General features: G+C 42.8%; 1 protein-coding gene and 1 pseudogene across 1 annotated transcript; one reads left to right on the top strand and one right to left on the bottom strand.

Annotated features, from left to right (window-relative positions):
- Positions 1 to 3,762: 3,762 nt before the first annotated feature.
- LOC125544058 (mitochondrial import receptor subunit TOM7-1 pseudogene) lies at positions 3,763 to 4,354 on the top strand (annotated as a pseudogene).
- A 574-nt stretch (positions 4,355 to 4,928) lies between these two features.
- LOC125544053 (adaptin family protein) lies at positions 4,929 to 16,578 on the bottom strand. Its single transcript, XM_048707591.2, has 11 exons — positions 16,424 to 16,578; positions 15,823 to 16,339; positions 10,382 to 10,506; positions 10,104 to 10,302; positions 9,515 to 9,743; positions 9,233 to 9,399; positions 8,919 to 9,128; positions 7,809 to 7,919; positions 7,538 to 7,714; positions 6,076 to 6,519; positions 4,929 to 5,664 (listed from the first exon to the last, which is right to left on the bottom strand). Exons 1-11 carry the CDS (start codon positions 16,477 to 16,479, stop codon positions 5,374 to 5,376), a joined length of 2,526 nt encoding a protein of 841 aa, XP_048563548.2. The 5' UTR covers positions 16,480 to 16,578; the 3' UTR covers positions 4,929 to 5,373.
- Positions 16,579 to 17,870: the final 1,292 nt, after the last annotated feature.

Below are 17,870 nucleotides of genomic sequence, written 5' to 3'. Positions count from 1 at the left end.
CGAGTGGCCATGCTTATCTTGGTCGGATCACACGAGGGGCCCAGAGTATATCTCTCCTGGTCGGAGGGGCAAATCCCATCTTGCTCGACCATGTCTCACGGCATGGGTCTGGACAAGCCTGAAATCTACCTTTCTAACTACCCAGTCATGGAGTAGCATTTGGTCGGCCTAAAGCAGGTTTGTTGCCATCTCGAGTACATGCACCAGCTCAGGTATTAGGACATAGAATTTATGTTGTACTAGAGACTCACAGATGTCATATCGCTGCATCTCATTGTTGGGTCTGTCCGACTCGGACCTTATCTCGACTCGGATCCGACCATGTAGAATCCGACCAAATCCTTCCGAGCCCATATTATCCGGTTAGCATCTAATGCTCCATGGCTAGTGAGACCGAGCCATCCACTGTGTCATATACTAGTCTAGTTGGTTGAGCGTCCACACTACCCTTTCGACTAGCGACCTTTTAGGACAGTCATCATACAATGCATAGTCCCATAAAAAGTCATGTACTTGCTGATACACATCATTGATAATGTCCAAGGACTCTCTTTATTCATAAACATATAGGAATTGCCTCTAGGGCATATCTCCGACACTCAAGGCCAAACACTGCCACCATGGCCTTGAAGAAACTATACATTGATAGGAGACATGTGGACTCGCTCATACGCACGTACTCGTCAACAAGATCACCTGGAATTCCATATGCAAGCATGCGAATAGTAGCGGTGCATTTCTGGTAAGAGGAGAAGCCAAGCTTGTCAAGGGCATCCTCTTTACATTCAAAGTATGGGTCATATCCTACCACTCCCTCCCGAATACGATTGAACACATGTCTCCTCATACGGAAGTGGCGACGGAATTGGTGTGGTTTGAAGAGTGTGGTATTCTCAAAGTAATCGACATAGAGTAGGGTGTGGCCGCTCTCCCTATTGTGGTTCAAGGCGAGAGCATGACCCGGGATTGATCCCCTGAACCGAGGCCACTTCCCAGAAATGTGGTCATTGACGACCAATGCAGCCACCACAAGGTCTTCATCATCTGAGGACGAATCATCCGATGAACAAATAAAGTTGTGAAAGAAATACTCATCCCCACTATGCATTGTCCCTTGTGAGCAAAGCATTGAACACCTTGCGGTCATGGTGTAGACGTGGTCGGTAAGAGCACGTCGAGCCCGCATCATAGGCAGCAGGCAAGGTGGAAGTTGGCAAGCGGCACCCTGCGGCTATGTAGTGCCTACGGGAAGGTGTTGGGGTCGATGGACATCATCCGCGCGCATATCTTCTCTTCCATCGGCTGCAACAACAAAGAGCCGCGAACGCCAGCAAGAAAGTCCTCCGAAACGCGGGCGTGGAGCCAGCTATGGCATGTCTTGGTCGTGGTCCGAGTGGCCTGGCAGGAAAGCGAGGAAGGCAGCCAGGAATATGGGCGTCCACGAGTCGCGGCAACGCCGGGGGCGAGACGCGGTGAGGGGCAGGGGAAGAGAAAAAAGGGCGTCTATGCCACATAGGGGCGGGCCAGGGAAGGGCAAGGGCACGCATCCCGCCCGTCCGCATGCGTCTGTTTCGACGCAAATGCGGCCCAAATTTGGCATGGGAATGGGTCGAAAGCGAACGAAAAAACGGACATTTGTCCGTTTGTTCCCACGCGTTGGGCCACGTTTTTTGTCCGTTTACCCCAAACATCGGCCAGGCCATTTGGGGTCTTGCGTTGGAGTTCGCCTGAGGTGCACCCACGCACGGCACCTACCAGCTCTGAGATGCACCATGTGATGGCTATAGCACTGCCACGCGCTTTCGAGTGTCCACTGAAAAGCCCCACGAAGAGTGTTCGCTGGAAAGTCCAACAGAGGGAATGCTCGTGGACTAGTCGCTCATAGTATCACTCACTTTATCTTTTTTAGTAGTATTTTTTTAAGTAGAACTCACTAGTGGAGCTCATATACAACACACTTTGTGGCAAAAGGACACTCAGCAGACGCGATGGGAAGCCCCCGCAAATACTATAGCACAACAGGAAAAATAACGAAAAAGCGCGCGCTCTAGAGGAATGGAACTCGAGACCTCTCGTAATGAAGTGATGCCAATAGCCATGCGACCTTTTAGAAAATTTCAACCAAGGCTCTATATCTATCTATGCTTCATTCTTCTGAAGGTGGTAAAAAAGATCAAACTGATTATTGATAAAAATAGGGTTTGAAGCTTAACCCAAGAACAAATTGGATCGATTTTTGATAAATCGAATTCAGTTAAGATAGGGGAAATTCATATAGCAATTTCTGAGCCGTATGAGGTAGGAAACTCTCAAGTACGGTTCTAAGGGAAGGAACTTCGGTTCTTTCAATACAATGAAAAATTCAAAAGGGTTTCTATTTAGTGATGAAATTAAAATGGATAAATAGAAAAGGCCATTTGGATTTTTTTAATGTCTAGAATGAAAGTATTTATGCTCTTATTAATAAGATTTACTAACCTTATGATTTTGGAGAAGATGGGTGGAAGTTGTAAGTCCTATTGTAAGAATACTCCACTTTTCATAATTTTCATAATAAAACATGAGGATTCTATTATGAAAATTATGAAAAGTTCATTGATAGGAAAAAAATACTTAGCACACAGTATACCATACAAAACCATTTTTTCTTGTATATATAAGAGGGGTTTGTTCTAATTGTAAGTGACCGATTTGCAACATTGATATACAAGAACTAACAATAGTGCCAAACCTCAACACTTTTTAATTTTATTCGAATAAATCTTGGAAATTATAAATAACTTTTTAAAAGGTAAGTAATGTTTCAAAGTTTGGACATTTTTTTAACAATGAGAACAAATTTGAAATCGGTATTTTAAAAAAGAACATTTTTGAAATTCTTAAAATTTCGAATCCCAGACGTTTTTTTCCAATGGTGAACAATTTTTCGGACATGAGAACATTTATTTAACAACGTGAACAAAATTTCAAATTTCTTTTTCTATAAACGTGAGCAAATTTCAAAAAAATGGCCATTTCTTGAAATTTTGAACAATTTCAAAATTCCAAACAAATTTGGGAACCCCCTGAACAATTTTGAGACCTGAACATTTTTTGAAATTCTGGAACGTTTTCTAACCTGTGAACAAATTTTGAAAAACAGGAAAAATTTGGAATTCAAGAAAATTTGAAACCACGAACATTTTGGGAAAACTCTGAACATATTTTGAATTTGTGAATAAATTTCAGAAAAAGGGAACTTTTTTTAACCCTGAGCCTTTTTCAAAACGTATTTTTTTTCTAAATTTGTGAACAAAATTGAAAAAATGAACATTTTTTAATTCAGAATTCAAAATTTTCTAAAATAAAAAATAGAAAAGGAAACAGAAAAAAAAAGATAAAACTTGAAAAGGAAGAAAGAAGAAAAGAAACAGAAACAGAAATAAAAAAGGAAAATCTGAAAAGCCAAAAAACCAGTAAGAACCGCCTTGGGAACCAAACCGGGATCCTGTGACTCGGTAAATCGATCAGAAGTGGGCCGGCCCATGTAGTTCGCTCGCACGTGTTCCCTGTGCGTTTCAATGAAAGTTTGTCGCAGTTAGCGTCAAATAGAATATTCAATGTCCACAATGCCCAGGTCCTGGCTACTTGGAAAGTTTGGCCCAATTCAAAGATAAACCTAGCCCAAAGCATTTGAGGACCCATGAGAGGTCTCCCAGAGAGATACTACTGAGTTGCTAACCAAACACGAGAAGGACTGGCCCAGGAAGCAGCCAATATTAACCGGAAACAACGCACCAGATCAAACGACAGATCAACACATCCCCAAAGGCCACGTCTCTAGGGTTTTCGTCCAGCGAATCGAAGAATCAAGAGGAGTCGCCATGGCGTCGCGGCCGTCGCTGAAGCCGAAGCCGAAGGGCAAGGGTGGGAAGAGGGGCTCGTCCGCGGCCGAGGACGAGCAGTCCACGGCGGCGGTGGCGGTGCAGCTCGCCAAGGAGTGGAGCACGTGGACGATGAAGACGGCGAAGGTGGTGGCGCACTGGGGCTTCATCCCGCTCATCATCGTCGTCGGCATGACTAAGGGAGACGAGCCCAAACCTAGCTTGTTCCAGCTTCTGTCCCCCGTCTGATCCCATCCCCGGCGAGCCCTAGACTGGATCGATCCAGCTCCTTTTAGTTACTACTAGTAGATGTTTTTGCTGTTTATTGAATCCTGGTGGTTGAGTTCTTGATCCCTGGGTGGTGATCTTCTATCTGATCTGTGTCGAATAATGTTATGTCGGTGGATCGATCCTGGATTGGATCGGATCTTGTTAGATACCTGAGATGCTACGGATCTGCTATTAATATATTGTGCTATGTTGAACTTTCAGTGTTAGTTGTCTGAATTGTATTTCTCTGCCTGATGCGTGTGTATGTTTTAATTGAACTAATTGCTTTGATTGATTAGAAGTAAGCAGTACTACTCATTATTGCTGTGTTGCGTAATTTTGGTACTCTTGGTGCCTGACTGCTCATTCATTCAGTCTACAATGCTAGCAGAAGCTTTGCTGCCTCAGCAGCCTAGATGGATTTATGGAACACCAGAATGCACGCCAGTTCATTGAGGCCATGGCTAATTAGTTAGTTGTGTTGTTGTTGAGTCACAGTTTATACCTGATATAAGGTTGTTCTGAAGAAACTGCAATGTTCTGAAGAAGCTGTCATCCCATTATTAAGGCACTTCCAAATAGTAAGCCGTGTTAAACGATTGCCACATAGAAATTTTGTGACGAGGACTAGATAGACAACGTTTTGCCAGTTGATTATGGTACGATTTGTCTACATCACTGTCTGTAAAGATTAATTGTTTGACCTATTGTTATGATCTTAAGAAGTTGACGTTCAACTTTAACTTGCTGTGATCACCACACTTCTGTTTGTGTACATGTACTTCGAATGCCAACTTATACAAGTCGAATATACTCTTGCTTTATTGCACCCTGCAAACAAATTACAGGTATCCATCTATTCTCACCACATCAACGGAATCATGTCCAGTCCAGTAACAAGGTTACACACCATCTAAACCACCATAACCCTGAAGAAATTAGCCGCTTCACAAGATGACTGAATGAAATGTATAGTAATGTACAGTGCTAGTGACTTCACCCACCAAAAGAAATCCCCCCCAAAAAAAACTCTGGTGTCTTTTCCCTGCGGAATCTAATGGTCTGATGGTACTTGCATGACACTGGGAGGCGAACGGCAAATTTCACCTGCTCCAAGCTTCTGATAAAAAGATGTACCGGAAGGCTTTGCTTGGAGTTTAAAGTAGTGGATTGCAGAGATATTGTGCAGAGCCAGAAAAGCTGGAGGCAGGTGCATCATCAAAACGGAAAATGCTCACGATCAAGAATGGCCAAATTGGGACAATACTGATTGAAACAAGGTAGAAAATGCCTCAGCAGTAGTCCCATCCTCGGCCTTGATTTTGAGCTGGGCCTTCGCTGATGCGGTGTTCACAATGCATTCTACAAGGTAGAAAGCAGCAGCCCCAGCTTTCTGACCATAAAAGTAGAACTTGTAGTTTGGAGGCTGACCGCCTGAAGCAATGCATTGAATGTAGTTGCTTTGCATATGACGAATGAGCGATTGGGGATTCATCAAAGAAGCTGCTCCTTGTGGACTTAAAGAGCATTCCTACAACAGAACAAACCATATGAGAGAAGTATTTGTTAATTACAATTTCAAACTTATCAATGTGATGATGAATTTCAAGGGCGGACCTATACAGGAAAACGACAAACAGAAGCAGATCATCACACAGAATCCTCTTGTGCAATACTACCAAAGTAAAATCATAATAATCTCAAACCAAGTGAAACGATTAAGAGGAACATAGAACATCACTATATCAGAACTGCTAATTTCAAACACAGCTGAGATGAGCTTCATGGACAAATTAGACAGCGGCAGCACATAGGATTTCACGCGATCACTTTGCTAAAATCATAAGAAACTTGACCAGGCAATGAGAAAAAGACACAAGACTATGCTGCCCTGCCCATAATCATAAAATGTAGCAGGGACAAAAACTTAAAAGCAACACACCTGAGAAAAGGATAATGCTAGTTGGCCCCATTTCTTCTGGAAAGTCGCAGGATCTAGCACAGGCTTTGAGTTGAGGGCCAGTGCAGGAGGTGGTGGAGGTGCTGGGGCATCAGGAACACCAAGTCCAAGAAGATCATCGAGACTGAAGTTTGTTTGTGTTGAATATGTCGAACTACCAGGATTTATTAGTGCAGTTTCAGCTGGTGTTTGCGAACTTAGCAAGTCGGAAGGAGCATTGTATGTAGAGGTGTAAGAACCATTGCTGCTTCTTATACCGTTGTCCTCTTTATCTGAAGTACTTAGCAGAAGATCATTATCGTTTTCTTGGTATCTTTGGGCAGAAATGACGGTTTCTGGAGCCTCTGCCCCAACAGTTAAGTTCGCAAGATCTTCTGAGTACTCGAATGTTCCACGATGTTCCTTGTCGGTAAACATGTAAGAGGGCTGCAATCCATCAAGATGTCAATACTTCTCATGTAAATTTTCCAAAATAAAAATGCGGATGATTATATTTGAGTAGCTGATTTGCTACAAATTATGCTCCAACCTTATCTAACAGTAGTCAATGACAACAATTGCACATCATGCTGGTATTAAGTTCCCATCTTAGCCATAATAAAACTAGTGGATTTCTAATCACAGAAAGATGTGAACAAGCACATCTCTTGCAACTCAACAAAGACAAGATCGACACGTGACATGGCATGGACTCTTTTGCAATGCATTAACTCAACTTGCCTGAAGCAGGGATTCAGAAACTAGTTACTAAGGTTCCTAACTAGCTTTATAGTTGAAGACTGCTACCCAGCAAAGCCTTTGCTTATAGGACAGTGCTTAATCTAATCGCTGATGCATGAATTTGTAATATTAACCGAGTTCCACGTGGTTCTTTTATGAACTGAACCACTTGCTTTAAAAGGTTGAAGCATGTGGGACCACACTGGCTTTGCTTGGCACTGCAAGTGATTATAGCCGATGATCAACCAAAACCCATGAGCTAACTGTTAGTTTATTAGTACTGCCTCCGTAAAGAAATATAAGAGCATTTAGATCACTAAAGTAGTGATCTAAACACTCTTATATTTCTTTACGGAGGGAGTAATTACCAAATTACTGCTTTCAAATGCCTCCACTGAGAGCTAATGAATATTGGTAGAAGGAAATGAATTTCTGTTGCCCCGACTGCATTATTTGCCACTCAAGCTTTGCTATGCCAAAACATAATCTTCAGCACCTTCATCAGTCATCATTGACAACAAAGGCAGTCCGCAAACAATGTTGTCAGATGTTCTGAACATACATAACCCCCAAGATGCACTAAATGTTGCAACATACAACATGCACAAAATTTGACATGTGCTGGGAATGGTAACAACAAAATTTTGATAGAGGTATCAATGAATGGAGTTATCAGTGTTCGAAATTTTAATGACGATTATACGTCAGATGTCAAATTAAGTACCTTCTGATATACAACTGATAGGCTGTTAAATTCATCAAATATCCGATCTTTGATTTCACTGCTCTGTGTGTCTGCAAATACAGAGACAGCTTGCTTGGGAGGGTTTACTACACGTTCAGCTACAGCCGGATCATACTGTAAAAGCCTGTAGTAGAAAAGTGCTCGGTCATGAACATCCTGCAATGAGGTGGCAGTTAAGCTAGCGAAACAACATTTTTACCATTTGTTATGATATGAATAATCCAACAACTATCATTAAAAAAAATCCAACCTGGTGTGTATCAGCTAGGCCAGCAGCTAATGTAGCCCCTAACGCCCTCTGTGTCTCTGGTGGTCTCTTAAAGAAACATTTCATCACCGCAGTCAGAAGATGCAAACGAACCTGAAAATAAGACATCACTGGAAGAATGATGTGAAGTTAAACATTAAGTACCTACTGGCTAGGGTTGTGACAGTGGACCATGGCATATAACAGTCTGAAAATGGAACAGAGTTATATAGTGACGGGAAATACACAGGAGCACCTGGGTGCTCCAACCCCCTATACAAAGTAAATTCAAAAAATACCAGGAAAATTCAAAAAAAACTGAAATCTTGGGATCTCAAACTTGGGTGCCCAATCTACGTCCATATGAAGTTTCGTAGAAAAATACCAGGAAATGTATCCGTGACGAAGAAAATACAGTTTGAACTAAAATCTATCCAAACAGTTTTTTCTGTACATAGGATTTTTTTTTGCCACGGATACGTTTCCTGGTATTCACAAAATTTCACACGAAAGTGGATTAGGCACCCAGGTTTCATATCCCAAAACCACAGATTTGTTTTGAAATTTCCTGGTATTTTTTTGAACTTAATGTTCATATAGGGGTGTGGAGCACCCAGGTGCTACAAATCCTCTTCCGATTCCAAATAAACTACTTGGTTCAAGATATCAACTAAAAGACGGCAAGAGAAATGTCTCGTGTTAACACGCTAGGATGTGAGTTTCACTCATGAACCACACTATTCATTACAGTAAAACTTGATGGGACATTCAACTTTACAGCCTTTATAAACCAAGATTGCAATCATTACCATTTCCAGTTCTAACTGATCTAATGCTTTAGCCTTTATCTTAAACATGTACACTACCAGCAAACCATTAGATACTACAGGACACAACATCATGAGCCCATATGATCAAAGCAGATATACTTTTAACATACATATAGGACAAGGACAATAGCAACTCGTATTCTGCCGTCGAAAATTACTTTAGCCAGTCATGTAAATTTCTTACAGAACTTTAAGAAAGAAAATTGCATACTGAAACCCACTGACACATCTTAATTTGGCAGGAAATACGAACAACACAAAACAAGAAAAGTGTTATTAGTACCTCGGGAGACTGCTCCTCATCCCAGTTATCAACAAGATTTTCAAGAACATATGGAGCATCATGCATATCTTGAGAATATTCACCCAACATCCATATGAGAGCTGCTTTCCCTTTTGGCTCTTGAATATTCTGGCTACTAATATTTCCAACAACAGCTATACAGTCATGGCTCCATTGAGGGTATTTCCTCAAAAGATCTTTCACCAAGACCTGCATTTTAATTTTTATTCAGGCACAAAAGGATGCACAGTTGAATGTAATCCTACAAGATTTTACCCACAGTAAGGATCAATAGCTAGCATTATAGAACTTACAAGAGTCTCAGCAGTCACATAATCCTTGTCCATTTCAAGAAATTGTAGAAGCCTGTCAACGATAGCATTCACATCATATTGCTGCAGAGCTATTTTTCCAACTGCTCTGATAGACTCTCTTGCAATTGGTACATCAACATTTCCAGCGTATTCACACAGCTCGGTTACTAGCAGGAAGAAAAAAATATGGCATGAGCATTTTAGGGGGAGGGGGAACAACTGGACTAACAAATATATCAAATATTTTGCAAGATATATGACACCATCAGATATCTGGTATACCAATTTCATAGGTGTTGCTCTCATTTGCAATAGCAGTCAACATCTCAAGTTTCAGCTTCTTCACATACGAAGGATCACTAAACTGGCAGTAGAAACTTTTGTAGTCGGAAGAAAATAACATGGGAGCACGCATCACCAAAAGATGCAGATGACATAGCACTGAATATGATTGTTCTGGACTCCCAGCACCTACCAGAGTAAGCAAAGGTGCCTTTATGCGTTCATAAACCTAAAATGGAGGGTGCAAACAGGATTTAGAAGATACTCAATCAAGATCTCATTTCACTTAAGAAGTCTATAATAGTGGCATAAAAAGGAAAATCCAGTATATTGGTGTACGCATATCTAACTATAAGCATGAGACAAATAGCTGAAGTGCCCTCTGAATGAAGAAATTTGAAGACCACATGAATTCCCAGAGAATAGATATATGTATGTTTACTGGTTATGTGAAGTGGTATTCAGTGTATTTGATTGCATATAAATAGGATAAAAATTAAGACTTCCACAAATTTAGTATAAGGAGAATAATTGTGCTGCAAGAGTAAGACTGCATATCCAGGAACATAATGTGTGAAACACTGTACACCTGCTGGTGAACATCGGTCATTGACATCGTCAAGTGGAGAAACACTTTGATTGTTGCCAAAACAACAGCTCCATTTGCATGCTGAAGTCTATCCTCAAGCAGGTTCATTATGTCAAATATTTCATTATTATCAGATGGTAGGAACTTTGACGCCAACTCAAGAACATGGCACTGTGCCCACTCGCTGAATTCTTTGATTCTGCAATTCAAAATAAAAGAATTTGAGTAAATGCACATAGGAAGTATTGCTAACAAAATCTTCAAAGGTGGAAACTCACTTGTTTAGCAAGTAAAACACCACTGGCTTGCTATATAGTGTCTCAATCTCCCTCCCTGCTGCCTCTGAATTGGCAGCTTCTAGGGTCCATATCTCAAGCAGTGAATGCAAGCAATTGGCAACCACCTGGAGATTTCGGCAATGTAATCAGGTTACCACAAAAATGGCATTTACAAGAGATAAACAACTAAAAACTAGTCAGCTGAACCAAGGCCCAGTTAAATCAACTTGTCCAATGAAACATGTCAGGTTAAGTAAGAATTTCCTTCCTCAAGACAGGACCTCTTAACAGGCAGGCCGACCTTCCAACCCTTTCTAGAATACCACAGACTAGAATATTACAATGGGTCCTATTTGGATGCAAAATATTTTCAAAACCACAGTTTTCAATTTTGTGTGCATTCAACACCACAGTTTGTGAATACTAACTTTCAACAGTATTCCTAAGACCAAAGACGTGTGGTAATTCCAGTAGTTAGCAGAGTATTTTGTTTTTAAACTTACAGGCTTGAAGCCATATAACTAGTTGATGTAAGAGCATCTCTAGCAGATCCCGATAGTGATATTTGGGGGGAAATTTTCTGGTTTGAGAGAATAAGGCCTATCTAGCAGATCCCTCAAACCAATAATCCCCCAAAAATATTAGGGCTGCTTTGGTTTGTAGGAATTTTGTAGGAATCCCATAGGATAGGATTTGTATAGGGAAAATTCCGTTAGAGCCCTTTGGTTTGTAGGAATAGAATCCTATTCCTGTGGAGGAATTCTTCCTATCCTCCACATTTCATAGGAAAATAAACATTAGCCTAGACTCAATGGAAAAAAATCCTATGATGTGAACCAAAGGGCACCTTCTTTTCTATTCCTATTCATAGGATTTCAGATACATGTCATCTCATTTCCTATGACTTTCCTATTCCTATGACTTTCCTATCCTATGAACCAAAGGAGGCCTAACTTTGCATCTCTTAAAACGCAGCCTTCCATCCTGTTTTTGCTCTGGAGATGCAGCTTCTCAGTAAATTTAGGCGGCTGCCCGACCTTCCTCTCAGCGCCGCCCCGCCTCGCCCCGCCTCTTGCCACCGCCGTCGACCCCCAGGCAACGGAACCGTTCGATGGCACCAGCCCGCAGCCCTGTCACCTTCTCCGGCGCCTTCTCCTCACTCGCCGGCGCCAGAATCAGCATTTTCGCCGCCGACGGGGCTGCCGTCATGTAGCTCCACCCGGTCGACGCCGAGGCCTGTTTTTGCCAGAAATCGAACCGGCCAACCTTGGAGATGGCGTAGCAAGCTCAAGCACAAGCCCTAGCCGGCTGACGGCACAAGAACCGGCAAAGTAGCCCACTGCTGCCGCTGCACCTACATCCTGGCTGCATTCGTCGCCTCCACGCCCAGGAATAACCTCTGCGGACTGCTAGGCACCGTTGTCAGTGTCCTCCGCCACCGTTCGTCCCTAGCCATAGTTCTGTCGCCGGCCACCATCTCTCCGACCCCGTCTGCCCACAAGGTGTCTGTCCAATTGCCTCTACAACAACAACAATAACAAATCCTTTAATCCCAAACAAGTTGGGGTATAGGCTAGAACTGAAACCCATAATATCACGAAACCAACTCATGGTTCTGGCGCATGGATAGCTAACTTTCACGCACCCTTGTGCATGGCTAGTTCTTTGATGATATTCCAGTCCTTCAGATCTCTCTTTACAGACACCTCCCATTGCAAGTTTGGTCTACCCCGACCTCTCTTGACATTCTCAGCACGCTTTAACCATCCGCTATGCATTGGAGCTTTTAGAGGCCTGCGTTGAATATGCCCAAACCATCTCAGACGATGTTGGACAAACTTCTCTTCAATCGGTGCTACCCCAACTCGATCCCGTATATCCTCATTCCAGACCCGATCCTTCCTTATGTGGCCACACATCCATCTCAACATGTGCATCTCTGCTACACCTAACACCTAACTGTTGAACATGTCGCCATTTAGTCAGCCAACACTCAGCGCCATACAACATTACAGATCGAATCGTCATCCTATAGAACCTGCCTTTTAGCTTTTGTGGCGCCCTCTTGTCACAGAGAATGCCAAAAGCTTGGCGCCACTTCATCCATCCGGCTTTGATTCGATGGCTCACATCTTCATCGACATCACCATCCCCCTGCAACATTGACCTCAAATATCGAAAGGTGTCCTAAGGTACCACCTGCCCATCAAGGCTAACCTCCTCCTCGTGTCTAATAGTACCAAAACCAAATGTTTTCTTTTCTGTTTTTTATCGAAGAAAGGTCTCAAGTGGATCATGTAACTCTCCAATGTGTAAACGAGAAGATTGTGGGAGATGATCTTCGATGATTCATCGTTGGAGGAAGATGATGAATTCGAGTTGGTGGTTGTCGTTGGTCGCTATAGGGAAGTATTTTAGGAGACGGGTCGTGGTTCTCAAATTGGTTGAAGGATGTTTCTTCGAAATAGGATCATGGGTCATGATGGTCTAGTGAGGGATTACTTCGCGTCGAGTGCAGTATATCCCCCTTACTATTTTCATCGCCAACTCCGGATGCACCGGGATCTCTTCAAGTACATTGCAAAAGTTGTGGACAAACTGAGAAGGAATGCAGCGGGAACATCAGGTGCAAGTCCATTGTCGAAGATTACAACAGCAGTGTGAGTCCTTGATTATGGATGCCCGGCTGATTCTATCAATGACCATGTTCTGCGTGAAACGATTCTACAAAGCTGTGATCAAGATCTATTGACCGGAGTACTTGAGGGCTCCCACTAATGAAGATACCGAGAGGCTCATGGCAGAAAATGAAGAGAGATGTTGGCCAGGGATCTTGGATTCATTGACTGTATGCATTGGACATGTAAAAATTGTCATGTGGCATGGTAAGGTCACTATAGAGAGCGTTGACATGATCCAACAATCATTCTTGAGGCAGTTGCGTCACATGATCTCTGGATTTGGCACGCATACTTCGGGATGCCTAGCTGGCTGGCTCTCACAACAATCTGAATGTCCTATAGCAATCTCCTCTTTTTTCAAGGCTTGTTGCCGGTGACGATCCATCTTGCAACTATGTTGTCAATGGCCATGAGTACAACGTGGGATACTAGTCGATGGTATCTATCCTCCCTGGCCACATTTGTGAAGACAGTCCACCATCCTAAAGGCAACAAGATATCTCACTTTGCAACGCGCCAAGAATTTGCTAGAAAGGATGTTGAGAGAGTTTTTGGTGTGCTTCAAAGACGCTTTGCGATTGTCCATGGCCCTGCTGAGTATTGGAAGCCTCAGACCCTGTGGCAGATCATGAGAGCATGTGTTCTCTTGCACGACATGATCATCAAGGATGAGAGAGAGGGCCCAGAGGACTTTCGGTATCTCTACAATGGTGTCGAGGTGGAGCCGGAACATAACACAAAACAGGATCGGAGCATTCTTCCAAGCACACCAAAGGGTCGAGAACCAAGAAGCTCACAACCAGCTTCAAGAAGATCTTATTGAGCATCATTGGCGACTTCATAGCACTTGATTCTTGTGCTTTTATCATGTTTATTTGGATTATTGGTTCATTTGGACAGTATGTTGTGTTTGAATTTGAATAGTTAAGTTTGAGAGCATTAAATTTGATATGTATTTGACTTGTGTGTACTTGAATTCTCAAGTTTTGAATTAATATGTGGTGATAAGTATGAAAACGGTTGGATGAATTGGTAAAAGAAATATTTTGAGGGATCAAGTTTTAGGGAATCTGCTAGATGAAGAAAGGTTTAATCCCCTAAAAATTAGCTTTTTCTGGGTTAGGGGATACGTTTTGCGATTATAGGATAGGGGGTCTACTAGAGATGCTCAAAGATTGGCACTAGAAGTCATTTCCATTTGACTCAGTATGTTTATATGTACATACAAGGGCCATGGTATCAATCTTTCATAGTTGCCAATACGCACATAAACTAGCCGAAGGGACTGGCGCAAATAATGGAAAGCAATAGCTAACTGCAGTACAATCAATAAAAATAGAGGCCGGTAGATGGAAACAGGTGGGGTATTGTAGAACAATCGATAAAAATAGAGGCCGGTCGATGGATACAGATGGTATTGTAGAAGACGATGATGTAGGCATGCATGCTCAAGCATGCCTTACAGACACGAGACATGGTGCCAAGCAAGAAATATTTGAACTGGGTATGAGTGAAAGTGAGCCTTTTCTCGGTTTTTAGAAGAAGTCTGGGGTGGAGTTTAGATGCTCCAAAAAGAAAAGTACAATGTCGGGAATACTCCCTCCATTTCAATGAATAAGGCGCACACACCAAGATTAAACTTTGCCCATAAATTAGACCAACCAAATGTGGGTTATATGTAACAAAAATTATACCATTGTATTCGTATCTGAAGAAGTTTTCAATTGTATGATTTTTAAGTCATAAAAATATATTATTGGTCTAATTTATGGTCAATGTGGATTTTGAAATGCGTGCGCGCCTTATTCATTGGAATGGAGGGAGTACTTATGGTTATAAGGCATACTTGAGTGGTGACTGGTGAGTCCTCGGTAGTTTATGGTGGATGACAAAGTCGTCAGAATCGCGACTCAAGTCTTAGAATCTTACAACTTTTGGATAAGGAATCTATCTCCTCTTTCTTATCCTTAAATCAAAATCTTCAATCATATTTTTGCAGATATACAGATTGATTTTAGTTAGAAACCAAGAACGTCTGTTCCCCAAAATTGTACTTGTATCTAATAAATATATCTCAATCAAACTCCAGATCACAATATCTAATCCAGAACCAGATCGACGCAGATTCAGTGTCAGATCAGCTGGATATAATAAAATATGTTGGAACTAAAAACACTAGGGTGTATATGTAAAGCTACCTATAAGACTATAAATCTATAATTTCGTAACCAATGGGATTGTGAATTTGCAAGAAGCTACCACAGCTGGTTCTGTATGTAATTATACTTTCTATCACAAAGTCCTTAGGAGAAATTGACAAGTTGGTATAATAACCAATTACTTCTAAATATCTATATTGAAGTTGATAGCATGGTTATATCCGCTGGTTGGAATTTCCTTTGTGGTGGACATCCGATGCGAAGTACTTACATTTACTTGATGCATTACATCACAGTACATATTTAAACCGGCAAGGCATAATTAGCCACAAACTATTACTATATGATCAAACAAGCAAGATATAAACCAAACCGTTTTTCAGTGAGAGCATATTCATAACTTGCAGCTTAACTCAGTTCCATGTAACAAAATTCAATTTCTGTTGAGATTAACTTCCAGTTCCAGGTTTAATGAAGACAATGCATGCTGCGATTTTTTAGGCAGCATAGATATCTCATCATTGCAAGCATGTAGAATAACAGGGTCGCCAGAAAACAAAATAACGATCTCATCAAAACAGTTCGTAGCATGAAAGCTCACCTGGGCATCAGGGTCCGAGAGCATAAGTGCCTTGAGCGCAGCAGGCAGGTCAGCGTCGAGGCAGGTGGTAGCAGATATGTGATACAGCTTTGCAGCACCAACAGCAGCGACCATCCGAACGTAGGCACTAGGGTCCTTCAGCCCTGTGGTGAGCGGCGTAACAAGGTACTCGACAAGATTTGGAACGCGGAGGGAGCAGAGGCTGCGGAGCGCAAGGCCGCGGATGGTGGGGTCCTGGTCGCGGCAGTCGCGCTGGAGGAAGTTGATGGTGAGGAGGGCGAGGTCCGGGTGGGCGCGCGCATGGACACCGACGTAGAGGTAGCACATCTTCTTGAGCACAACGTCGGAGGTGGCGGAGCAGAGCACCATCTCCCCGAACGCCGCCGACACGTCGATACCTGCGGTCATGCAAGAGATCACCCGCTTGAAGACATCCCGGCGCTGATCATCAGCGTCTGGCGCACGGCTCCCCGCCAGCTGCCGCAGCTGCTGCTTCAGATCCGACACCTCGCTCTTGCTGCACGCTCTCAAATTGCCCCGATTGATTAGTTAAGATTAGGGAGGCCAGCAATTTTGGGAGCCAGAGAAGGAAGTAGTGTACCCGGATGGTTGGGACGGGGAGGCGGACTTCGCCGGCGAAGGCGCCGTGGGAGCCATGGCGGAGGGCTTGGATCTGGGCGCGCGTGGGGAAGACGACTGCAAAGTGGTGGTTTTGTCCGGTGGGCACTTGGATCTGGCCAGGAGGGGTACGAGACACTGATAAGTGGGCCACAATGTAAAATACGTCTTGCCACCTGTGCTTACGGATTGAAGGAAACAGTTGGATTGTTTTCCTAGAGTGCTTATGCTTAAGAGCATAATTGGTTTGCTACCAACATTTGGCATTGCCAATATTTGGCAAGCCAACATTTGGCAAAATCAGAAATTACCAACATTTGGCAACTTTTTGTGAGATTGACAATAAAAATTGGCAAACAACCAATCTCTAACCAACATTTGGCACTTACCAAAATTTAACATCAAACCAATTATGCTTTAACTCTCCCATCGAAGCATCTACAATCGAATTGGGCAAATTTGACCAAAAATTGACATCTGAACACGGGCACTTTGTGCCCGTTATTTTGAAGTTCAAAAAAAACGAATTTGTACGGCTTGAAAATTTCAAAAAAAAATGTACATGCATGTATAGCGGTGCAGTATAGCCCAAAATTCACCCCAATATACGTGCTTGCATGTGAGAGATAAAAAAAGTCAAAAACGACAAAATACATGCAAATTTGGGGGCAGTTTTCTTCGATTTTTGGTCAAATTTTTGTCTTTTTTGTGCGGCGTACAATACAACATATTTTAGGACGAAATTTCACACGTACCTAGACCACATGCATGCTTATTCATGTAAAAAATAAAAAAAATCAAATCTTTTAAGCACTTGTTTGGGGGTTCAAAATAAAGTGCTCTGTTGTCCCATGTTCTGAGAATCCGTTTTACCAATTTGATTCCCTCGAGTGTTTTCTTTCTTCCCCACGAAGAAAGTCGCCAGCCGTCAGGAGACTTCCTTCCTCCGCCGTCCTCCAGCGACTCCCCTCCGCTGAGACTTTGATGGTCGGTGGTGAGGGGGGAGGGTTGCCGGATCCACACGTGTGGATCATGTAGCTTTAGGTTTTAGTCCCTAGTGGCTTAGGTTTTTGGGTCATTCACCGTCTGGGTTTCGGAGGCGGCGATGACGGCGCTGAATAAATAAGCTTAAGATTCTTCCATGATGAGGTGATCGGCCCTATGGGTGGGATGGATTTGGAAACAGTCTGTTCAAGCAAGGATGTCGTGGTGGCGGCAACATCCTCATGGTGGACTTGTGTCCTCGGGTTGTGTCATTGCAACGACGTTTGCTCCAGCGCCAGAGAGGAGCTTGGGAGGAAGTACAAGAGTGAATGCAGATTGTGGTCTCCATCGGCTGCATCCGGAAGATGGTGGATCGTGTGCTAGCTTTTGTGGTTCGTGACTGGCGGGTATGGTTTCCTTCTCGACGTCTTAGTCGTGCGGGGATG

The sequence above is a fragment of the Triticum urartu genome, chromosome 3A, assembly GCF_056163025.1.
Source record: "Triticum urartu cultivar PI428250 chromosome 3A, HENAU_Tu73, whole genome shotgun sequence".
Lineage (NCBI taxonomy): Eukaryota > Viridiplantae > Streptophyta > Magnoliopsida > Poales > Poaceae > Triticum > Triticum urartu.
Note: the sequence above shows the minus strand (reverse complement) of the source record. Positions and strands in the feature narration are given on the sequence as shown.